General features: G+C 38.8%; 2 protein-coding genes across 5 annotated transcripts; both read left to right on the forward strand.

The window, feature by feature from the left end:
- Nucleotides 1-3,808: 3,808 nt before the first annotated feature.
- Nucleotides 3,809-10,786, forward strand: saal1 (serum amyloid A-like 1). The gene is made up of 13 exons (XM_080475323.1): nucleotides 3,809-3,934; nucleotides 4,709-4,908; nucleotides 5,034-5,135; nucleotides 5,418-5,501; nucleotides 5,607-5,686; nucleotides 5,785-5,844; nucleotides 5,917-6,032; nucleotides 6,418-6,583; nucleotides 6,705-6,787; nucleotides 6,871-7,056; nucleotides 7,180-7,337; nucleotides 7,418-7,510; nucleotides 8,580-10,786. Exons 1-13 carry the CDS (start codon nucleotides 3,931-3,933, stop codon nucleotides 8,655-8,657), a joined length of 1,410 nt encoding a protein of 469 aa, XP_080331449.1. The 5' UTR covers nucleotides 3,809-3,930; the 3' UTR covers nucleotides 8,658-10,786.
- Nucleotides 10,787-16,473: 5,687 nt separating this feature from the next.
- tph1a (tryptophan hydroxylase 1 (tryptophan 5-monooxygenase) a) lies at nucleotides 16,474-21,651 on the forward strand. Of its 4 annotated transcripts, none has more exons than XM_080474331.1 (11): nucleotides 16,474-16,702; nucleotides 18,445-18,579; nucleotides 18,737-18,920; nucleotides 19,006-19,106; nucleotides 19,192-19,259; nucleotides 19,343-19,539; nucleotides 19,636-19,771; nucleotides 19,864-19,990; nucleotides 20,094-20,189; nucleotides 20,411-20,544; nucleotides 20,669-21,651. In XM_080474331.1, the coding sequence occupies exons 1-11, from the start codon at nucleotides 16,613-16,615 to the stop codon at nucleotides 20,841-20,843; spliced, it is 1,443 nt and encodes a 480-aa protein (XP_080330457.1). In that variant the 5' UTR covers nucleotides 16,474-16,612; the 3' UTR covers nucleotides 20,844-21,651. The 4 variants fall into 4 exon arrangements, with proteins under 4 accessions (XP_080330457.1, XP_080330459.1, XP_080330458.1 ...); XM_080474333.1 differs by having other exon boundaries at nucleotides 16,516-16,702; nucleotides 18,445-18,555; XM_080474332.1 differs by lacking the exon at nucleotides 16,474-16,702 and adding an exon at nucleotides 17,702-17,886.
- The last annotated feature ends 108 nt before the right edge of the window (nucleotides 21,652-21,759 follow it).

Here is a 21,759-nt window from a genome sequence, read left to right on the forward strand (position 1 = left end):
GGTTGCCACTTAGGGTTACTGTCACCGCAGCAAGTGTAAAGGTGTAAAGGTGAGGCTGCAGTTCACAGCCATTTATACTGGAAGTTTTTGCTCACACCCTTTTCCTTCACAGGACCTTAAGTTTTATGGCCAAGACATAGCAAACATGTGCCCATCAATGTCTGACGCCTTTCACAAGTCCCATATAAATTATATTTCCATTTTCCTTATCGCATGACAGAACAAATATGCTTGAACCTCAATTAGGAATATTTATGTCTCCAAGAACGAGCAGCAATAAAACCATTATCTTGACACTGTGATCTTCTGCTCCCAAATTTTTCTTTCAGGATTAAACTTAGAAGAATCACCAACAACAAAGTGATGAGATACTGTATGAGTCTATATTACCAATACCGAGGAAATAACAATGACAAATGAATCATCAATTTAAAAAAATGGCTAAAATGACTTTCATGAAAAGACATGAGGTGCTGGGGTCCCTTTGTGACAGTTGCTAAAAAAGGAGTCAAGAAGTGATGTATAAGAGTGTATGACTTGAACTAAAGTTGACCTCAAACCTGTGTACAGTGAAGCAATGCTTAAGACAAACCCTGCGTCATATCGCCTGCCAACTGCTTTACATTTCCTCTACAAACATCCTACTGTGGTTTTAGTAAGACTCTTACTTCTTTTTCCGGGCAATCACTTTCCCTCCAGATGACCTTAACACTGTCACACTCCTTCACCGACTTTGCAAAATCATGAATATAGTGTGCAACAACCGAGGTTTCTGTTTAAATGGATGCAGAAAAAAACTCTTGACAGGATGGAGCAGGAGTTTCTGATTTCTGCAAGTGTGGATGAATAAGTATGTGTTGGTATATGTGTATTTAGGTATAGAGGGCACATAGTACCCCAGTACACAGCTTTGTGTGTACTGGGGTGTAATATGGTGAGTTCGGTGGTATGAACAAAAACTAAAAACATGTAATAAAACTTTATATTTTCCTCTGTTCTGTTTAAAGTATCCCACATATTTCAAAAATATGGAAAACCCACAAATATTGTCAATAGAAATACAAAGAAAAAAAGCCTGTCCATCTTCTGTAATAGTTACTTAATGGTGCTGGATCAAATCCATTCTGACTGTGAACTATGAAGATCAAAATTGTAAAAGAACGGACAAAATAGAATGAATCTTCCACCAGGATATTAATCTTTATTTTTACTTTTTTCCTCTTTCTATTTTCCCTTTTGCTTTTACTTTTCTTTCTATATTTTTTGTTCTTTTTCTTATATCCCCTATTTCTGTCTTACTACGTTAATCTCAGCTACATTTGTTTTGGATAATCTGTTCTGTTCTGTCTGTTTGTTTTGGAAAAGTGAGAAAAACCAATAGAAACTGACGTGAGAAAACTAGACAATGATAAATACAAAGCACGAACTAAAAGCCATCCTTGCATCTATGTGTTTAATCAATTAGAGGTCAGCCTACTCCAGGAAAACTCCAGGAAACACTGGGGAGGTTAGATTAAATGTCACTCAAAAATATGTTAAATACAGCGACCATGTATGAATTCTCTATCAAAAATAGACATATAAGTTATATTACAAGGGTAATAATAATTGCTTCAATAAAGTTTAAGTGCACACGTCATTATCTAAAATGCACCTGGATCTTGAATGGTACAGGATGTAAAACTGATATGACTGTGCTACATTTGCGATCAATGCCACCGTCTACCTGCATTTAATAAACAAAAGTTTCCTCCTCTCAAACAGTCATGTCAGTCGATTTATGTTCCCTCACTCTACAAAAACAGTGACACAACTTTAATATAACTTATTGGTTTTTTTCAGCAGCTGTTCAAAGATGTTCTGTGTGGAAAACACTATTTATACATGTATACAATCATTAGAGTATCTGTAAATAAATCTTTTATAACAACTATAAAGTCCACTATTATTCATACAGAGATTTTCAGCTTCAGCGCCAACCATCAATCTTAAATAGTCTCTTTATTCGTGAGTCAAGGGGAACTGGAACTTTTTTTTATCTGGCCTTCTGTAAGAGAACTGTGGGAGGAAGCTCAAACACAGATAAAACCCCTGCAAGCACATGGAGAACATGCAAACTCCACTCAGAAAGATACCAAGACTCTGAAGTTTCTGTGGGGCACAGTACGAACACGTGCGCCATCATTCTGACAGCTCCTCCAAGAGCAAACAGGGCTTTGCACCACTCCCATCGGAGGACAGCTGCACGATGAGGAAGGTCAGTTCATTATTCCGGTATGACAGTGCATAAGATGTTGATCCAGGGAGGACCGCACACAAAAAAAATTATCTCAAGACAGTGTTCATTAGAAGGAACTTTGAAATGTTGACTTAATACAAATTAAACACCACCTTTCATGTCAACTTAAAAACAACTTGAAGACATCAAAGGTACTGCTGTAACGTTCCCTCTCTCTTTTTCTTTTCTTTTGTTTTACATTTGTTTAGATTTTCAAAACATTTTAAAAGATATACCACATGATAGTAAAGAATTTGGCTGAATTCAGTAAAGGATAAGTATTTGTTACCATTGTTTGAACAGAGACACTCTTTCACAGCTCGCCGCTGATAGCGCCAATAAATTGTATCCAAGGGATTTTTTATATTTGAAGCTGTATGTAAAGGACCGAATGTACAAAATAGCAGAATTTATTTTGAATTGGAAAGAGGAGCTTCTGAACTGGCATTGTTTTGGTTTGAAAAGTTCCCTCATGTTTTGTTTTGGAAATGAACAGGAGGAACTGAAGTTCAGCGAGAGGATCTCGTGATTGTTGAGATGAGTTGTTTTGTTATCATTGAATTCAACATTTATTTGAGCAGATACAATAGAAAGAAACCTTAGAACTAACCACACCTGTAGGGAAAATACGTGTTCACAGCATTGCGGCTAAGACAGGCAAACATACAAGACTCCATGTTTGCGTTCTACTATCCAAGGATGCTGCGAGGAAACCAGATAATCCACTCTGAGGTGGAGGTATGTGTTTAAAACAAAACTAACAATGACTCAGTAATAACAAAACTGAAGCCAGGATCACGTACTTCTATAATTCGTATGTGTTTTTGCCTCTTGGTAATGCCTATTGTTACATCTTTTTGTATGAGTTGGTATTTGTCACATTCTTAAACTAAGATAGAATATTGGATATTTGAAAATGACAATGTCTTGAGATTTAGGATGAACAACACAATCTAAGTCACAATCTTGACAAAGGCAAAACAAAACATTTTGGTCATAAATAGGTCAATAGTTTTGGAAGCTTTTGATATTATTTGAAACAATGCAAATGTCTTTCTGTAGCACCGTTCAGACACAAGGGAATTCACAGGAACTAAAGGAAACACATTTAAACAAAGCGATTAATGAGCTTTTAGACAATTTAAGATTATGTAAAACATTCAAACAAAACAATTATGAAATGCACAAAAAGGGAAATAAACAAAGTAAGCACTTTGTGGGAAACATTTTAAAATAATTTAAATCTATTGTTTATTGGAAAGCCTGGTATAAATTAATGTTTTATGGACTGATTTAAAGGAAGTGACTATGTAGCTTATTTGTTTGTGTAATAATTTGTATTGTGTCATTTACTTTCAATAAAAATGTAATCATTTACGAGAAAGAGTTGCTACAGGCCTTCAGATTAAATCCACTGCTTGCCAGTCTTCAATGCGCCTGAAGCTCCCACTGTGTCCTGCAGAGGGCACTGTGTACTGTCGCTTCAGATGAACTCGAATCTACTGCGCAGCCGTACGCTGCCGCCCTTTTGGCGCATGCGCAGCAGAGCACTGATTCCAAATGGAGGCTGTTTGAAATGTTGCTGTGCGCTCAAAAGAGTGAAAAACATGCGTTGATCTCCCATCTGATCCCGACTAGATAGTTACCGCACCATGGGTGAGTTGACACGCTGCAGACTCGAGTTTGACGGCCGCTGTGAGACATTAAATCACCTTTTAGACCGACTCAAGGCCGCTAGCTGCACAGTTGTGGTGCAGATGGATCGTTTGGCTGTTGTGTCGGTGTGTCACAGCTAACATATACTGAACTTTATCTTTCGAGGTCTGAGTGAGTTCGTTGTCCGAGATTCACCAGTTTGTTTCTCATGATCACAGTCTGTGTGAGCAAGTACAGTTGAAAAGAGTAGATTGAAGAGGATTACTAGGATTTGCTCAATACTTTATGTAAACAAAATGATGGAACCAGCAAGCAGTGTGCGTGATATTCTGCCTATTTGGCACTTTCTCGATTCCTTTAAAAAAAAAAAAAAAGCCTTTATTTCAGCAGCCGAAGACGCAGACAACCTACATCCCTGCAGACACCAATACTCATTAATAACAATATAATATTGAATATAATACGATTTTTTTCCTTTTGCATTCATACTAGATCCCTCAAAATATTATCGGTTCGGCTCGCAATTTTATTTTTGTTAATGAGGGCTGTAAACATTGAATTGTTAACTCAGCTGAGCTGAGCTTCACTACTGCAGAGCAGAAACAGCCCATGAGAGCTGCAGTCTGGGTGATGCTCTGCCACATTGTCTCGTCATTTATTAACTCCTTTCACCTGCACATTTTTCCTGCTTCGAACACTTCAGCTTTGAGCACACTTGATGCCTAATGTCAGATGTTTCTGATTGTACTTCACACCACTGGTTATTCCCTTCAGACAACCGTGTTGAGGGTGCTGAGCAAGAGGGAAAAGAGATCTCCTCGTCCCCAACTGGATCAGACTTTCCTGTAATGGACCGTAACCCGTCACCACCCCCGGACGCAACCGACAGAGTGGAGGAAGAAGACATTGATGCCATCGGAGACACAGTTTACAGCAAACATTGGCTATTCAGCACCCTTACTCGTCTTATCCATGTAGGAAGACTTCTTCAAAAGTTATATTAGATGAACTTCATTCAGAACTTGCGTCATGGATTGACATATTCTGTGTAGAAATTGCAATTGAGTGTGGTGTGTATCTCCAAAATTGTGTCTTACAGATGGTCACAGAGCAATCAGAAGAAAACTCTGATGGTCAGATGGAGCTCTCTGATGATGATGAGGGGGATCTATGTAAAGTCTGGGATATGGCGATAGACAAGGTACTGTTCTATTTGTTTGAAAACTGATATCCATTAAGCATACTGCTTTGTCCAGGATTAGGTGAAGTGGATTGATGGATTCAGTTGTTTATTGTGTGGTAAATGTTCTGAAAAAGAAAATACATCAGGACTTCTAAAAAGTTCTTCTTTGAAGCCCAGATAGCGGATCTGGTTGTCTGTTATCTGTCATTAATGCAACTTTACTAATCCCTGAAGCCATGTTACATTAAACGCTACACGCTCAATTGCTCATTAACTGATTTTTAAATATCCTTTGTATAGGATGTGGCTGGTTTTCTGCAAGAATTTAAAGCCACAGACATTTTTCTCGGAGTGATAGCCAAATCTCGCTGTCCACGTCTCACAGTGGGTAAAATCTTCCACTTTCATGGATTGCACACCAGAATATAATCACAAAAAATGTATGTAAATTATGTTTCTGAGACAATCCATGTTTTTCTCTGGTACTAGGAAATCAGTGTCGGAATCCTTGGGAACATTGCATGTTTTCCTGAAACTTGTGCTACTCTCAGCCAAAATGAAGACTTGGGGTGGGTGAATGTCACTATTTCTACTTGTTTAAAAAAAAAAAATAAAAAAAGTTGTTATGAGTCATCTGGTATTAATGCAACACCCTGTGTACCAACAGTTCTGTGTTGCTGCTGCTCCTCGGAGATACAGATCCTCCCACAATTCTGGAAACAAGCAGGTGACATTTGTGTTTCTGTAAAGCAATTCACACTAAAACTGAGATATTCATCTTCTTTATCGATATTTACAGATTGCTGCTGACCTGCATGTCTCAGAAAGATGTCTGCTCCCTGTGGCTTCAGAGGATACGACAGCACACATCTGTGCGCAACAACCTTTGCTTCATCATGTGCAGCTCGACCAACAGTACTTTACCTTTACTTCTTTCTTTTGGATTGCTTGCATTCCAACATTAATTTTTAGGTCATTCTTTGCCTCTTAACAGTGTTTTTAAACCCTCCTTTTGTCTTTCCGACGAACAACATTTTTTGCTTTCCAGTGAAAACTGGAACATTTGATTTTGACTTTAAAAAGCACAATGCATCAAAAGTATTCATCTTTTTTGTGTCACACCTTTTAACCACCGTCTTATGTGCACCAGTTTTTACACTTTCTCTATGTGTTATAAACAAGTGATTTTGAATTGATGTAACTATTTTTGAATTCAGAGGGGTATTTGTTGATGGATTATCACTTGCTGGTGACTAACCCGAGCACAACAAGGGGTTTAAGGAAGTCATGTGTTTCACAGCTGACCTGCTTGAGAGGGTGGGCGAGCTGGTGGACAAACTGTTTGACTTGGACGAAGAGCTGATGAAGGCCTGGATCACGGCTCAGCCAAGCGAGGAGAAGGAGGGTGATAGTGAAAGCCATCTGGATGTGACCTTGTGCCTTCTTGAAGCAGCCAAGCAGCTGAGGTGGGACTCTGAAAGTGAATAAGAAGCATTGTTTCTAGTTTGGAGCCATTTTACCTAATGTGGTGGCCTGAGTTCAATCTAAGTGCAAAACTCTGAAGACAGCTTTGATTTGTTTTCACAGATCAGAGAATCTGAACAGCGTAGAGGTTTATCTTCACATCCTCCAACTCCTCACCACTATAGACGAGGGCATTCAAGTTTTTGGTGAGGCCAATTCTTGAAGTTTCATCAGCTGTGTTCTAAAGTGTCGTCACTTTTTTTAAAAATGAGTTGTTTTTTTCCTGTAGCGTCCCCTGAAGGACCGGCTAAACCGGTTTGGGACTTTGTCAGTGGTCTTGTGTGTGAGGAGCTCTGCCAACCAAGCGATCCTCCTGTTGTCCTGCATGAACAGAAGAGCATTTTGGTTCAGTCATTCGCTGTGCTGCAGACTCTTAGTGAATGTCAGCATCAACAATGCAACAAGAGTGACACGAGTAAGGTTTTTTTTTTTTGATCCGTACTTACTGTTTTTCAGTTGCATAATAATAATAATTATAATAATAATAATAATAATAATAATTCACCATGTCGTGCATGCACGTGGTGTCTATCTCCAGTGCTACCTCTTATTGGGACCCTCCTGCGAGTGTGCCAGTACCACACTGAGTGCAAAGAAAGCTCCACAAACGAAGAGGACACAAAAGATGAACAGCTACTGACTCTTGCAGAGATCACAGCTGAGTTTTTAGCACACCTCTGCAATCATATCACCAAGGTAAAGTTCGTTAATGCTGAACATTGTTCTGAGTTACCCGCTTTTTCTTGTTATTTATTTTATTTTTTATTTTTTTGCAGGACACAGTTGTAGATTTGGTCAAGCAAGGCTACCTGACAGAGAAAACTTTACTCACAGCTGCAGCGACTTTACTTCCAGAGTTTAAAACCTCAGTAAGTAATTTCTTCCTATTTGGATTTTAGTTTGCGATCATTGTGAAATATTACATTCAGTGATGGATTAAATCAAATAAGAGCCTTCAAAGTGAGGTTTCAATGTGCAGGTGCACATTTACACAGACCCAGTGATGGTCAAAGAACAGAGAGTTACAACATCGACCACAATGTAAATGTATTTAACTGAGGAGCCGTGTGTCTGATGGTCACAGATGTCTTCTGACAGTAGAGACAAACCAGTCTTTAAGAAGCTTAACCTGAAAAGGCTTTAAGAAAAACGTCATGTGCAACAGCATGATTGAAAAAAATGGCTTGAGAAACATTTACTTACGTAATTTTGTAAATATAATACAAAAAAACCCCAAAAGGTGTAAATATTTCATTTTCAAACCCTGGCAAAAAAAAATACTTTGATAATGAGGACTCTGTTTTAGTTTACTGTGCACTTCCATTCATATATGCATATTCTGTTGTACTTTATTCAAGTTAAGATCACAGAGATTTACAATGTAATACATGTTCAATTTATTTTTACCGAGAAAAAACTCTTTTCAAATATAACCATGAATCCTAAAGTTTGGGACAATGCAAATAATGTAAATCGCATTCAAATGAAGTGGGACACGTCCAAAAAGGTTTTTGAACTATGCTACATCTGAACCAATTGTGTTCCAAGATTTTAAAGGTACTGTATATATGGTTGAAGTTCACCAAGAAATCCTGATTATTCTACTTTATATTTTCCATCTGATACAAACTAGACATTGTTGTTTTTATTCATGTCACTTTTGAAAAGATTTAAACTAATAGATTTAGTAGTTTTTCTGACACTGTTGGCAAACAGAAGTAACATTTTAAATATCTCTAAAATTCAATGAGTGCAGGTTATGAGAGGGCAGTCGATTTAAAAGTTGAAATAAGATTGCAGAGTTTCCCAACTGCTTCTGAAGATTGATTTTGGAGGTTATGTCCAATCAGGATGTGTGATAGGCTGCTGCGATGTGCCACCAGCTCCTGTGGAAAATTAACGTCATGTGTCTGTTCTTTCCTTCTTCCTCTTCTGCAGTTTCAGCACCTGCAGGCCATGTTGTCAGAGACTGATCCCCAATTGGCAGATGTTTTGAGGAGACAGTTTCCTGTCTGAGGCATCCTCCAGATCAGTGTTCAGCACTCATTCAGACTCTCATTTGTGCTTTTTATAGCTGCCCGTATTTCATCTCCAAAGATCATGCTTCGACTCAGACTATTTGTGTTTCCACTGGAAAGACTGCTTGACAAATGGGATCCGTCACCTCCAAATTGCTGCTCCTAACTGACGTCCGTAAAAACAAAGTTGTGTTTGTAATTGTTCTCAAAGTACTATTTTTGTATTCAGTTACTGGCAGGCTTTCATTAAAGATAATCTTTCCCACTAAGTTCCGATGGATTGTTATACTCATGGGCGGAGGTACCAACTAAGGGTCAACAGCAAAAACAACTGTAGAGAAGTGATTCAAACATGAAATTCTGAACAAAAATTTTACTTCTCATCTGTCACTGTAACACTTACATACAAAACACATTTCTCTGCGGTGCTTCATGCTTTGGTATTTAAAGATATTCAGGATCAGGTCATTTGAGATTCAATAACTCCATGGGCATCATGTGTATGTGAAGATGTGGGAAAGGTTTTGTATGCCGTTTGTACCAGAGTGACCAACTATGTTATGTTGGCTGACTTGTGATAATTGCTGGTTGAAGGTTTCCACAGCAGTATGTGAGCAAGTTGTCGACCTCCATGATGAGACGCTGCCATCAGAGCCTCTCACTGTAGTTATCCTGACAACATAGCTCATCTTAAGATGTTCTGTAAGGACAATTGTTCATACGTTTTGCCAGGACACTGCAGCTCTGAACCGCAGCTACTAGGAGCTTGTATGGTAGAAGGTTAAATAAAAATAAATAAATGGACTTACTTATATAGCGTCTTTTCGCTGACAACAGCCCCAAAGTGCTTTACATAGCTCATCACATTCACCCATTCACACACCATTGGAGGTTAATGCACATGCTGTCGAAACTCAGATCACCTGTATGCACTTGAGAATTTTTACAAGATTCACACGCCCACTCTTGGGGAGAAAAAAAAATGGATTGAAAGCTTTTCAAAATTAAATCCTTGGATATTAACTCTTCGAGCTATTTTATCAAAATTTCTGCGTGCGATAGGATTGCATTTGATTACACATTGAGCCACCTTGTTAAGCATGTGAGTAATGGTGGTAATGCTGATGACAGCACCAAGTGTTTACCAGAGGGTGACAGTCACTCGGTAAGGACAATAAAATCAGATGAAAGGCTCAAGCCTGGCAACAATAAACTCATTTGGTTTCCAAATGTGCCATTTCGCCCACTCATGGAGAAGAGGAGGACGACCTGCGCATTTCCAGCAAGCTTACGAAGGCTCCCTGAATATAGTAGCTTTTTAATTAAAGCTTGGATTGATATGTAGAACACTCTTTCTAATGGAAATCCTCAGATGGTCTGCGCGTACACTGGACGGAGATCTCCCTATGGGGAAAAAGGCAGAGTCTTTTAAAGGATGCTGTCTATAGACACAATGTGGGCTTTGACTGAACCCTTAATGCACATAGGTGAGCGATGCCTTGGTCCGCGAGTCACGTTGTGTTTACGTTGAAAATGTTTACGGCGCAATCGTGCTTGGCCTTTAAGACTGCTCGTAGCCAGTGACTCGCACTTTGCTGGCTGCTCCTGTCTTCAGGCCTCGCTCCCGGGCATGCCATGTCAAAGAGATCCAGATGAAGCCCAGATGCTTCCTGTTGCCCTGACAAACTTCATTTTCGGCCTGCCAGTCTCACTGACAGATTAATATGATCTGACTCCATGAACACAACATAACAAGGGGCTCCTGGTGTGCTTGGTTCATTATGGACATCATCGGCGCCGAGGCATGTCAGGCTATTCTGACGCTGATGCTGGATGCCAGTTATTCAGTCGTCTGTTGAACTCTGCCCACACAATTCACTGTTCTCTAAAATGACTTGACATTTACCATGAAACGTCTTCTATTTTTATCTCACGTTCATGTGAGAATACACATCTGGTCAAAGTGTGCGTAAAACATGATAAGGAATATAAACTGTAGTTTATATACTTTACAAATGCAACAGCATCGAATCCCATAATTCCTGTCTGAATAACCTGTAATCTATCACTTTATCTTCCTTTGTCATATATTTGACTCTTCATTAAACCCTTCCTTATCCTTGTTCTAAATCTTGCTGTTTTCAGACCATTAATTTTTCTTGTGAAGAGTATACGAATATGCCTTGAACTTTGGTATTTTCTGGGATTACCACAGTCAAAGTGATTAAGAGACTGAATTAACCAGACAGGATGGATGTTTGTTATTGCACATCAGCAGCAATGTCTCCCGAAGGTACCACATTTTGCTCAGTTCTTACGTCATACTTAAGGACTTGGAATGACCTTTTATAAAATGAAACAACCTCTGACCCTGCTGCTATTGCTGGGTGAGCAGGAGTAATAATGAAGGAGTGAAGAATGCATGTGCAGTGTCACGTTCCGTCTTTTGATTTCAAGGCTCAGCTTGTTCACAACCACCTGGTCAAGGCGTGTTAATAAAGACACACAATGCCAGTAGATGCCGTCGGAGCTTCAGCTTCAGCTCATATCCTGAGTTCCCTCGGTTTCTATCGCATGTCAATAGACATTTCCCCTTATGCAGTACCTGAACATCAAAGACACTGACCTTTAACCACCTCTGAAAACAAACATCGTGATCCTGATATCTGCAGTGACTATAACAGCCACTGTTCTGTTTCCTCAGCCAGCTTGTCTGATAGGATATTGTAACTATAAACGAGATAGTAAAGATCTTATACACTGTATTCCTAGTCAGTGGTAATTTATCGGTATATTCCATATGTAGAAAAGGCATTAAATATCATAAAATCACTAATAATTATTTAAAATATGACATACACACAGATATACCAATGCACAAATTTATATTTTACAGTATAGTAAGCATGCTTTATCTACGTATGTCTCCAGCCCTCATATTTTACATACTGGATTTCTGATCTTACAGATGAAGGCATTCAGTCACATAGAAAAAAATTCCTGCTGTGCATGGAAAACAAATAAATGAATCAACAATACTGTGTAAATATATAAATAGGCATCTCCCTACATATCTGCTATGTAAAATAGCTATAGCTGTGATTTATATTTTAAATCCTCAATATGAGAGAAAATGTGTTTTCTGGCATCCATGTTAAATGAATGCCAGCCAGTGCCAGTACTATAAAACTCCATTTGTTCAAGATCATTAAAAATGGATCATCCAAAAGAAAAGGTTTCTAAGTGGAAAAAGCACGGTATTTTTAGAAACACAATACTTTTAAAATGATAATTCTTTGCATCTTGTATAACGCACCTATCTTGATTGCGGCAGGTGTTTACGTGTGCGGCTCTGTCCTATTCTTGTGTACACTGACGCCTGTCACCACGTGGCATATGCTGCTGTTTGTTCTGCAATGAAAGAATTGGAGCTAATTAAGGAGACGGCAGGAAGTGCACGTAAGCAGACCATTCACTGAACTGATTAGTTAGTTGTTCAAACAAGGCTGGGGATCAGGAAAAGATGGGAATTCTATTGATGAAGTGCTTTTAGAAGACCTTGAATTTCTGGAAATTCAAACACTGCGATGATTATGAGGTGGATAGGAAGGTAGGTTAGATCTCCCAATGAAGAAGAGTCACTGCTTTTTTTTAGCAAAGTAAATATAACATCCAGAAATCTGCAAAATACAAGGTCAGATATGACATAAGCCGTCTTATTTAAAATGCAAATGTTCATATGTTTGTGAAGTTTAATTCATATGTTACTATTTTAATAATAGACATACTTTCCTGCTTCCTGTTCCTATTTAAAGTATAAAGATGATTTTTATTTGCACAAATAGTTTGTTGTGATCGGCTAAGCTGTGCCAAAATTTCAGGATGGTCATAATAGTTTATCTTATCCATTTAATGCAAATTGAATTGGAATTAAATAAGTCAGTATTTCTTGTGATCACACTTTACCCTCAAGTCTACATCAATCTATCTGATTCAGCTGCTTCAGATTCTTCATCTTCTGCTGCGATTGTCTCCTCCAAAATTCTGCAACACTGAACAGGATAATGTGCAATAGAAGATGGTTGGATGTATCAATTATGTCAATTAGTCACTTTCAATGCTTTACTACACATTCAGTTCTATGAATATTTCGCTGTCGTTGCTAAGGGATCAATGAGGTGTGTTTAGGGACCCACAGTGTTTTTCTGTTGGCAGTAAGATATAAACCTGGGACACTTCTCTTATCCTCCAGGCAATCACTGGGCCAGCAATTACATTGTGGATGAGTGGCATTTTTTTCACACCAGCTTAAATGTTTTGCACAATACTGTATGTTACTTCTCAATCTTGTACATAACAATTGACACGTGCCAAAGTCAATGAAAGAACAACAACTTAAAAAACAAACTAACAATAAATCAGATCAACAGTGAAAGTTGCAAGCATGATGTTAATGCTTATAACGAACATTCAGTCTTATCTTTGTCCAGTTTAATTGAACAACACAAATACTATTGTATTATTCCCTGTCAAATGAGGATTTGTCAGTGCACTATTAACGTTACACCCTGGTCTGCCGTGTCATTGATTGACTGTTACACATTTGTCAAGTGTTTCTAACAGTAGCACGTATAAATACATTTCAATACCTCCGCCCTGCAGGTCTGCAGGAGAGGTAGGGTCAGACAGTGCATCAGCAGGTGGCATGTCTAGTGCTCCTGTTGGGCAGTTTCTTAGTGCCATGGGTGAGATTAGCCTGTGAGATCTGTTGTAGCTTGATGCTCAGACATGAATAAATCCCTCTGATTGAAGTGAACAGAACTGGGACAGACTGGCTTTGGTGCAGCTATTACACAATCACACATGTCTGTCTCAAACTTCCTGAAGGTGAGCTTGTTCAAAAAATTTCATAAGTCATTGTGCATTCCTTCGACAAAAGAGTCAGCTCAGTATTGAAAGACACTTGACCGACCTGGACAGCCGCTCAGCTTTCAGACAGCTTCCCACAGTGGGAGTCTTCAAAAGTAGGTTAGGTTACAGTCATGGGACGTGTGAATATCTGACCGCAAAGAAGCAGTAAGAGTCTTATCAGCAGCTGCAAGAAAAACACTACTAAGTCTCATTATTTTAACTCAAGTTGTAGTTTCAGTGTGAAAAAAGCTGCAGCTGTTCATTCATGAGTTTGATTCTGTTCATTCACTTTGCATCTTGTTTTTTTAAAGGAGTTATCATTTTTGCTGCATTTATCAATCATGTCTGAAGAATATTTATCTTGCACCTTGCATACTAAATTTTGCACATTTTGTAAAATATACTGTGGGAAATTGTTCATACTGTGAATATTGGGATTTTGAAGAACCTCATTACCTTGATGTGCTCAATAGTCCTCCTAGAAACTAATTACTCAGAAACAGCCACACAGTGAGATGATTGAAAGACCTGGGTAACAAACGGTCTTGTTCATGCTCCTTTTTGACCCCTGCCAAAACAGTGTTTTCCCTGTGAGTAGGCATTTAGGGTTCCAGATTAAAAAAATATTAGATTAGAGAGGCAGACAGATCATGTTAGACTTTTCGGTCAGAAAATGACAATATAGGATTGACAAAATTTGGTCACGTAAGAGAACTGTACAGAAAAGGATGCCGAGGATGGAGCTGCCAGGTAAGGAGAGGATGTTGACAGATGCGTTGAGGAGGACATGCAGAAGGAACGATACATTAGAACGGAGGTATTGAAAATAACAAAATGTGCGGTAGCAACTCCTAATGGCAGAATGCAGACAGCTATAGACAAATGCAACATGTCACCGAAGGAACCTCTTCTTCAAACTTTACGAGATCCAAAATGTGACCACAGTATCTACAGTTTAAAAGTGATGATGGTAAAATATATTTAGAAACACCGTAGAGCTCCCAGCAGTGACTTGGAGCAATGAAATATACATCATATTCATAAACAATAATTTTATGGTTGCATTTTTATGGTTGCCAGTAATACTGTAATTGCAAGTAATAACGATTATTCTATTCAACACAATAAAGACATTTTGATGAAATTTAAAAGAGTAAATAATAGTTTTAGAAATAACTAACTAAAAGGTCCTGTAATTTGTTTGAAATGATTTCTGCCGTGACAAAAACAGTAAAATCTTAGCATAATGAATATTGTTTTGTTTTACTACAAAGACGTACAAATACATCATGTATGTATATTTATTTTATGAACAAGTATAGTCAAATAACAAATAAATACCTGTGATGTTCAAATGTATTTATTTACATGTCTTGTTTATTCGATAGTTCATTTGACTGAAGAAATAATGTGTGTTGAGTCCTGACAATCACTATGTTGTTTTGTTTTGTTTTGTTGCTCAGGCAGTGTAGGTTGTGTTTGCACCCTGAACTGAAATTCTTGGTTTGCGTAGGTGGAAAAAATAAGGAGCTTAAGATAGCAGCCGCGTCACAGTGTTCACTCTTGCTCTTGTGATCTGACGCCTGGTAAATTTCACGATTTAGGAATCATCCTTCAGCGGTAACAAACAGACATGTTTGTGAACTAAACCCATCAGCAGGATCAACTGGAGGCCAACAAAATACGTGGTGAACTAGTCCTTTAGATGAATGTCTGTTTTTGCTGTGATGCTTTGCCAGCTGGTCAGTACCGCAGTCTGAGAGCAGATCTGAGAACAGATCTGGCTTCAGTTTGTCAGAAGGGGAAGTTCCCTTCACTGCCTCCTGGGTTGTGTAAAGCATCAATCCAGATCACGAGTGACACAGGCCAGGACCACCTGAGACAAATAGCATGTGCATCAGCCACATGCATCAACCTCTGCATTAGAGCTGTGAGGGGCTAAGATGATAGACTGAGAAGTCTCACCTGTCCTACTGGTAAGGTGACTAAAGCTTAGAGTCCTGTTTGAAGTAATGAGGTCTTTCACTGCTCCCTTGTCTGAAACCTTTTCGACTGATTGTCTTGATCTTATCAAAGCGAGACCGCCATTTAACAAAGAAGAAAATGTTGATTACCCCCAGCTGTCATGTGCAGCTCGACAACCCTGAGGTGCTTACGGTGCAGAGGGTGGATTTTAAAAAGGGGGCAGGTTTGGATCCCTACAATGAAGTCAGGTGGGCTCCACTTGAATCCTCTTAAACCTTGACCTTGTCTCCTTAACCCCTTATAAGGCAGTCATTCAAATACCAATGTTAAATATGGAAAACAAAGAACCTGAGCAGAAAAAAAAACTGGGTTTTTAATAACTTCAACATAGTAAAGTCAGTATAAATAAACATACTTATATACAATATAAATATAATAAGATTAATTGAAAATTAATAAACTAACCAAAATTACACAAATATAGATCTCACCATTTTTTATCTAAAGCTCTAAATTAATTCTCTCACTGGATTTTCAGTGGAAAAAAATGAAGCGTCATGCTTATTAGCAGCAGCTGTCACCTAAAAATAAGTACAAATATAAATATGAAGCATGGAGCATTTGGGAAACTTTTCAAAATACACGTTTTATGTGCATAAAGCACAATTTCTAAATATTTGCAAATCATTTTATGTTGAATGTATGTTGACTGAGAGGAAGAGATGCTTTGCCAAAGCAAAAGAGGCAAATCAGCAGCATCCATCTCAATATTCAGCATTTCATCTTATTCTCTAAATACAATCTGACTTCGTGATTGAGTTTACTGAAGCTGCTTCAGGCCTTTAAGTGAAGGAAAAGGAAACCTTTTCCCCCTCATGAGGTGGGCGGTGCTGCTCTTTTTCCATTTGCTGTTGTGAGTGAGATTATTGCCCCCTCCTGTTTCTGTGAGTGGTTAAATAGCAATGAGCGCTGCTCCCCGGGGTAGACAACCCACTTTTACCTTGGAGAACATTAATCAGCTGCGTCAAATCAGATTAGAGGGTTTATAAGAGGGAATAAAAACTGCTGCAAATTATCATGTACTCGAACAAACTCGAGGGACCACGCCGAGGAAGGTCTTTTGACTCCATGAACATTGGCTTTGAAGAAAAACTACTCAACAACGAGGTGAGAGCTTTGTCTGCAAAACAACGGAGAGAGCGTGTTGAGAGTTTGTATTTTCCTACAGTGAATACTAATGTGTGACTTTTATTGTAAAGATGGGAGGTTATTTATTTGCATGTGATCTCTTTGGTGTTCTTTGCGGACACAAGGTGGAGAGATCGGTCCTGGTTATCTTCATCAATAAGCTTTCATTCACTTTCGTCATCGCAGATTAATTTAAGCCAGTTTACGTCAAAGGGTTAAGAGGGTTAAAGGAAGGAGAAACCTCAACATTTCATGTGATAAAGGTGTCTTCGCTCAGGTTGCTGTTGTTGTTTTATATATCCATCACGCGTTTCTATCGTAAACGACAAAAGATGTGTGTCTGTCTAATGCCATTATTAGAAACACGGAGAAAAAACTGTGCTACGAGAATAACTATATTTGCATAATTTAAATTTTAGTTATGGATTTGGAAAGTGAAAATAAAATATATAAAAAAAACATTGACTAAAGTGCGACAACAAATAGAAACAATAAACATAATTTGAATAAAGTATATAAGCTAAACCATAGTAAATTTTAAACTAAAAGCACGCGTGCCAACAATGCGCGCAAAATGATGCATTTGAAAAGCAAATCTACAAATTATATGGATTAAGTCTCTGACGGGATTAACAGTGATTAACAGTGATGTTTGGATACAGTCTATTATATCAAGCTCCACAAATAATAATGCTGCAAATTTTCCCATGATAAAAAATAAGAAAAGAAATGCAGATGAGTAAACGAAATAAGCTCAAAACACAAAGTTAACGTACATTTAAAATACTTTGATTGAATCCTTTCGTGTAGGTCCCTCAAAAAGACACGTGCTTTGATAGAGACCGATTTAACAAACAAACATAATATAGGACATCAAATCACCCCACGTGCGCGCGAGGCTGATAAAAAGCTGCCTAATGTCTGCTCAGATTTCACCGCGCAGGGGGCTAATAATAGGCTTCCCCGCTCTTTAAAGGAGATTGCTTTAAGGCGATCCTTTGAGACAGAGACAAGTTCATCTTCGTTAAACCGAGACGCAAAGAGTTGACCCCAGCCAACGTCCTGATCCAGCGCACGCACTAATGCTTTCAGGGATCCCAACCAGGTTTCAACGAAAACCACTCTGCTGTGCGGTCTACACGATGCTAAAAGGGCGAAATATGGTAGGAACTAACTTAAAAGATTTTAATTTAGCGGCCTGCTGCTCTATCGCGTCTTCATATATGCGTTTAGACTACAAATACAGTTTAATGTATGTGTGCGTAATATCTCATTTAGTTGCATGTTAAGGGTGAGAGGGCTACGGAAAAGGCTCAAGCCAGTTAAAACATGCTGGTTTCACAGACTCGAGGTGTGTTGTCGTGTTAAAGACCTCTGGAAATCTGGAGCAGGATTAAAATCATTTTCTCCTGGCGTGTGCAGCGCGCACAGACACGCGTCAACGTGAGAGCGCTGTCCGAGGTGCTGATTTGGAAGAGCGGGGCTGCGAGCCTCCAGCACGCACTAATCTCAATCTTACAGAGTTTGGATTTTCAACAGCTGATTTTCTTTCACAGTGAAAAAACATGATTTGGTTGCAAGTCCTCTCTCTCAGTGCGCTATGCAAGTGTTGCATAAACCAAGACCACGAAAGGATTTTTGGATGGCTGAATAAGTGATTACAGGCTGTGCATTCATGTAAGGTCACCAACCCTTAATCTGTTTTCAATTGCTTTTTTCAGATAAACAAATCAACCTTCACAAAAATTGAAGAAAACACAGAAAAGAAAAACACATCAGAGAAAGAGAGAGCGACAATCATCTTTTCCCTCAAGAATGAGGTTGGAGGACTGGTAAAGGCACTTAAACTCTTCCAGGTGTGGTTAGAGTGCACTCTTCTTCTTTGATGGATAAATGCAGTACATATTTGTTTTATCACAGAGTACCTTTCTGTAGTCACATCTTAAGTATAAATATATGTGTGTTTCTTTAACTGGTTAAGGTAACACAAAATTATGCTTTTGTATCTTACAGGAAAACCATGTGAACCTTGTTCACATAGAGTCAAGGAAATCCAAGAGACGCAACTCTGAGTTTGAAATTTATGTGGACTGTGACAGCAACCACGAACAACTGAATGAGATTATTCAGCTGCTCCGAAAGCATGTAAACGTGGTTGACATGGAGCCCCCAGATAACTCCTGTCTTCAAGAGGATGGTGAGAAAACTAGCAAATAAACAGATACAGAAATAACAGTTTAAAAACACCAGAATTGCTATAAACGATTCTCTTTCCTGAACAGAGATGTATAATGTACCTTGGTTCCCAAAGAAGATCTCAGACCTGGACAAATGTGCAAATCGTGTCTTGATGTATGGTTCTGAGTTGGACGCTGACCATCCGGTATGTTATCAGTCTGCCGGCTCACTTACAAAGTGCAAACTGTTTTAAATATGAGGCACTTAATTGTCATATTTGTCTCTATCAGGGTTTCAAGGACAATGTCTACCGTAAAAGACGAAAGTACTTTGCTGATCTGGCCATGGCTTACAAACAGTAAGTTTTGTATATATATTCAAATGACTGATTAGAAAAGACACTTTTAACTTTACCATAATGATTTTTCTATCTTGCTGCAGTGGGGATCCTATTCCTCGTATTGAGTTCACAGAGGAGGAAGTGAAGACTTGGGGAGTTGTCTACAGGGAGCTCAACAAGCTGTATCCCACCCACGCCTGCCGGGAATACCTGAAAAACTTGCCGCTGCTGTCCAAATACTGTGAATGTCGAGAGGACAACATCCCTCAGCTGGAAGACGTCTCACGCTTCCTGAGGGGTGAGTGCCCTCAACAGATTCCTTTTTAATCTAAAATGCAGTGAGTTTTACTTGTTTGGATGTGATCGCTCACAAACAACCTAAATATGCTTTCAGAGCGTACCGGATTTATGATCCGGCCAGTAGCAGGTTACCTGTCGCCACGCGACTTCCTTGCTGGTTTGGCCTTCCGTGTTTTCCACTGTACCCAGTATGTGCGGCACAGCTCCGACCCCTTGTACACCCCTGAGCCGTGAGTAACTTCCACAATAATTTTAAGAATGTGTGGCTGTAACATTCTCGCAACATTACAGGTCTAATAATGTGTTATTTTGTATTGTACAGGGACACATGCCATGAGCTGCTGGGTCACGTCCCGCTGCTGGCAGAGCCCAGCTTTGCTCAGTTTTCTCAAGAGATTGGTCTGGCTTCATTAGGAGCCTCAGATGACTCTGTTCAGAAACTGGCCACCGTGAGTATCACATCTAGAACTCAATTTACACAAATTAAATCAAGCTTATTTAACAGATCTCTTATTGTGAACCATACAAAAAACATGATGTATGTTGTTACAGTGTTATTTCTTCACGGTGGAGTTTGGCCTATGCAAACAAGAAGGGCAGCTGCGAGCATATGGAGCCGGACTGCTGTCATCCATCAGTGAGCTGAAGGTAAACATGATTTAACAAGTACATACAGTGTGCACATTAACAATCAATCAATCTTTTTTTCCATCTTGTGTCATGTACTGGAAAATATATAAAATTGAAAACTGCAAACACCTCTTTAAATGTTTTAATTAAGACGACAAATACATCTCTTGTTGGTGAGCTTCTTGTTATTCCCTGATAGAACGTTTCACTTTAATCTGTACTGTGCTTCTCATTTACAGCATGCACTCTCTGGCAATTCAAGGATAATGCCATTTGACCCAAAAGTCACATCCAAGCAGGAATGCATCATCACAACATTTCAGGAGGTTTACTTTGTGTCAGACAGCTTTGAGGAGGCAAAGGTCAAGATGAGGTGCGCTTCACTGTTTGATACAATAATGCCTCCAGTATTTGTCGAATAAATATGACCTGGCAAATGTCATGGTGTTTTCCGAGTGTGTACACATTATTCAGTGACGATTTTGTGTTTTCATCAGGGAGTTTGCCAAGACCATCAAGCGTCCCTTCACAGTGCGCTACAACCCATACACCCAGAGTGTGGACGTGCTAAAAGACACTCCCAGCATCAACAGCGTGGTGGAGGAGCTCCGACACGAGCTTGACATCGTCGGTGACGCGCTCAGCCGGCTGAACAAACAGCTGGGTGTCTGATCTGATCGCCCACAATTCATTTGAAGTCATCCGCCTACAGCCCATCAACGCTTGCTGTGTCCTTTCCCAGCACTGTTCAGATATTGCTTGTGTTTCACCCTTCTGTCAGTACAATGAATGTGCATCACTTTTTGGCAAAGTGCATTGTTGTCTTCATTGTTTGATGTTTCGCTTATGTTACTTGCAGGTGCATTTGTCATGTTTGGCCTCTAATTTCAGTAAATTTCACAAACCCAAAATACTGTTTAATCCAAGGACACCCTCTTGCTTTTCTATTAGCTTCTGTAATACAAATAATTAATGTACTTTTAAGGTATTTCAGTACACTTTTAAACATCCAACTGTTACAAACACATATGTGGCTCTTTCTTCCTGTTGTTAACTTTGCTAACGTGTATGATCTTGTGATTCTTCTTTGCTTTTTGTAACTCACTTAATTCAACTTCTTTATATTTAATCTTCCACAATTTATTGATATGTATAATATGTACCTTGTTTGTATTCATTTTGATGTATGTATCATGTTTTTTTTGTGCTGTTGAGGGAACTTATGAGAGTGAAAACTTTGACTAGTGTAATAGAGATGCTTTCATGATTGATTATGACAGATCTGGTCCATGCACGCATTTTATTTTTCAGTCATGATTTTGAATACCTCCTCTTGAAGTGAGTGTACCTACAGTACTCTGAAAATTCAAACATTATTTTTCTACTGTAAAAAATTATAGACATAAAAGTAGACAATGTATGAGAAAAAAAAATTATTAAATAAAAACATTCACTGTGTCTTCACAGCATGTCAAATGTGCCTTTACTTACTGACTTTGTGTTCTCCAAAAGATGATGAGGTCGTAGATATTTATTCATTATAATGATGCTGTTGCTCATTATATAGCAGCAACAGCAAGAGTCTGAA

Source organism: Lipophrys pholis (assembly GCF_963383615.2).
Source record: "Lipophrys pholis genome assembly, chromosome: 11".
Taxonomy (NCBI): Eukaryota; Metazoa; Chordata; class Actinopteri; order Blenniiformes; family Blenniidae; genus Lipophrys; species Lipophrys pholis.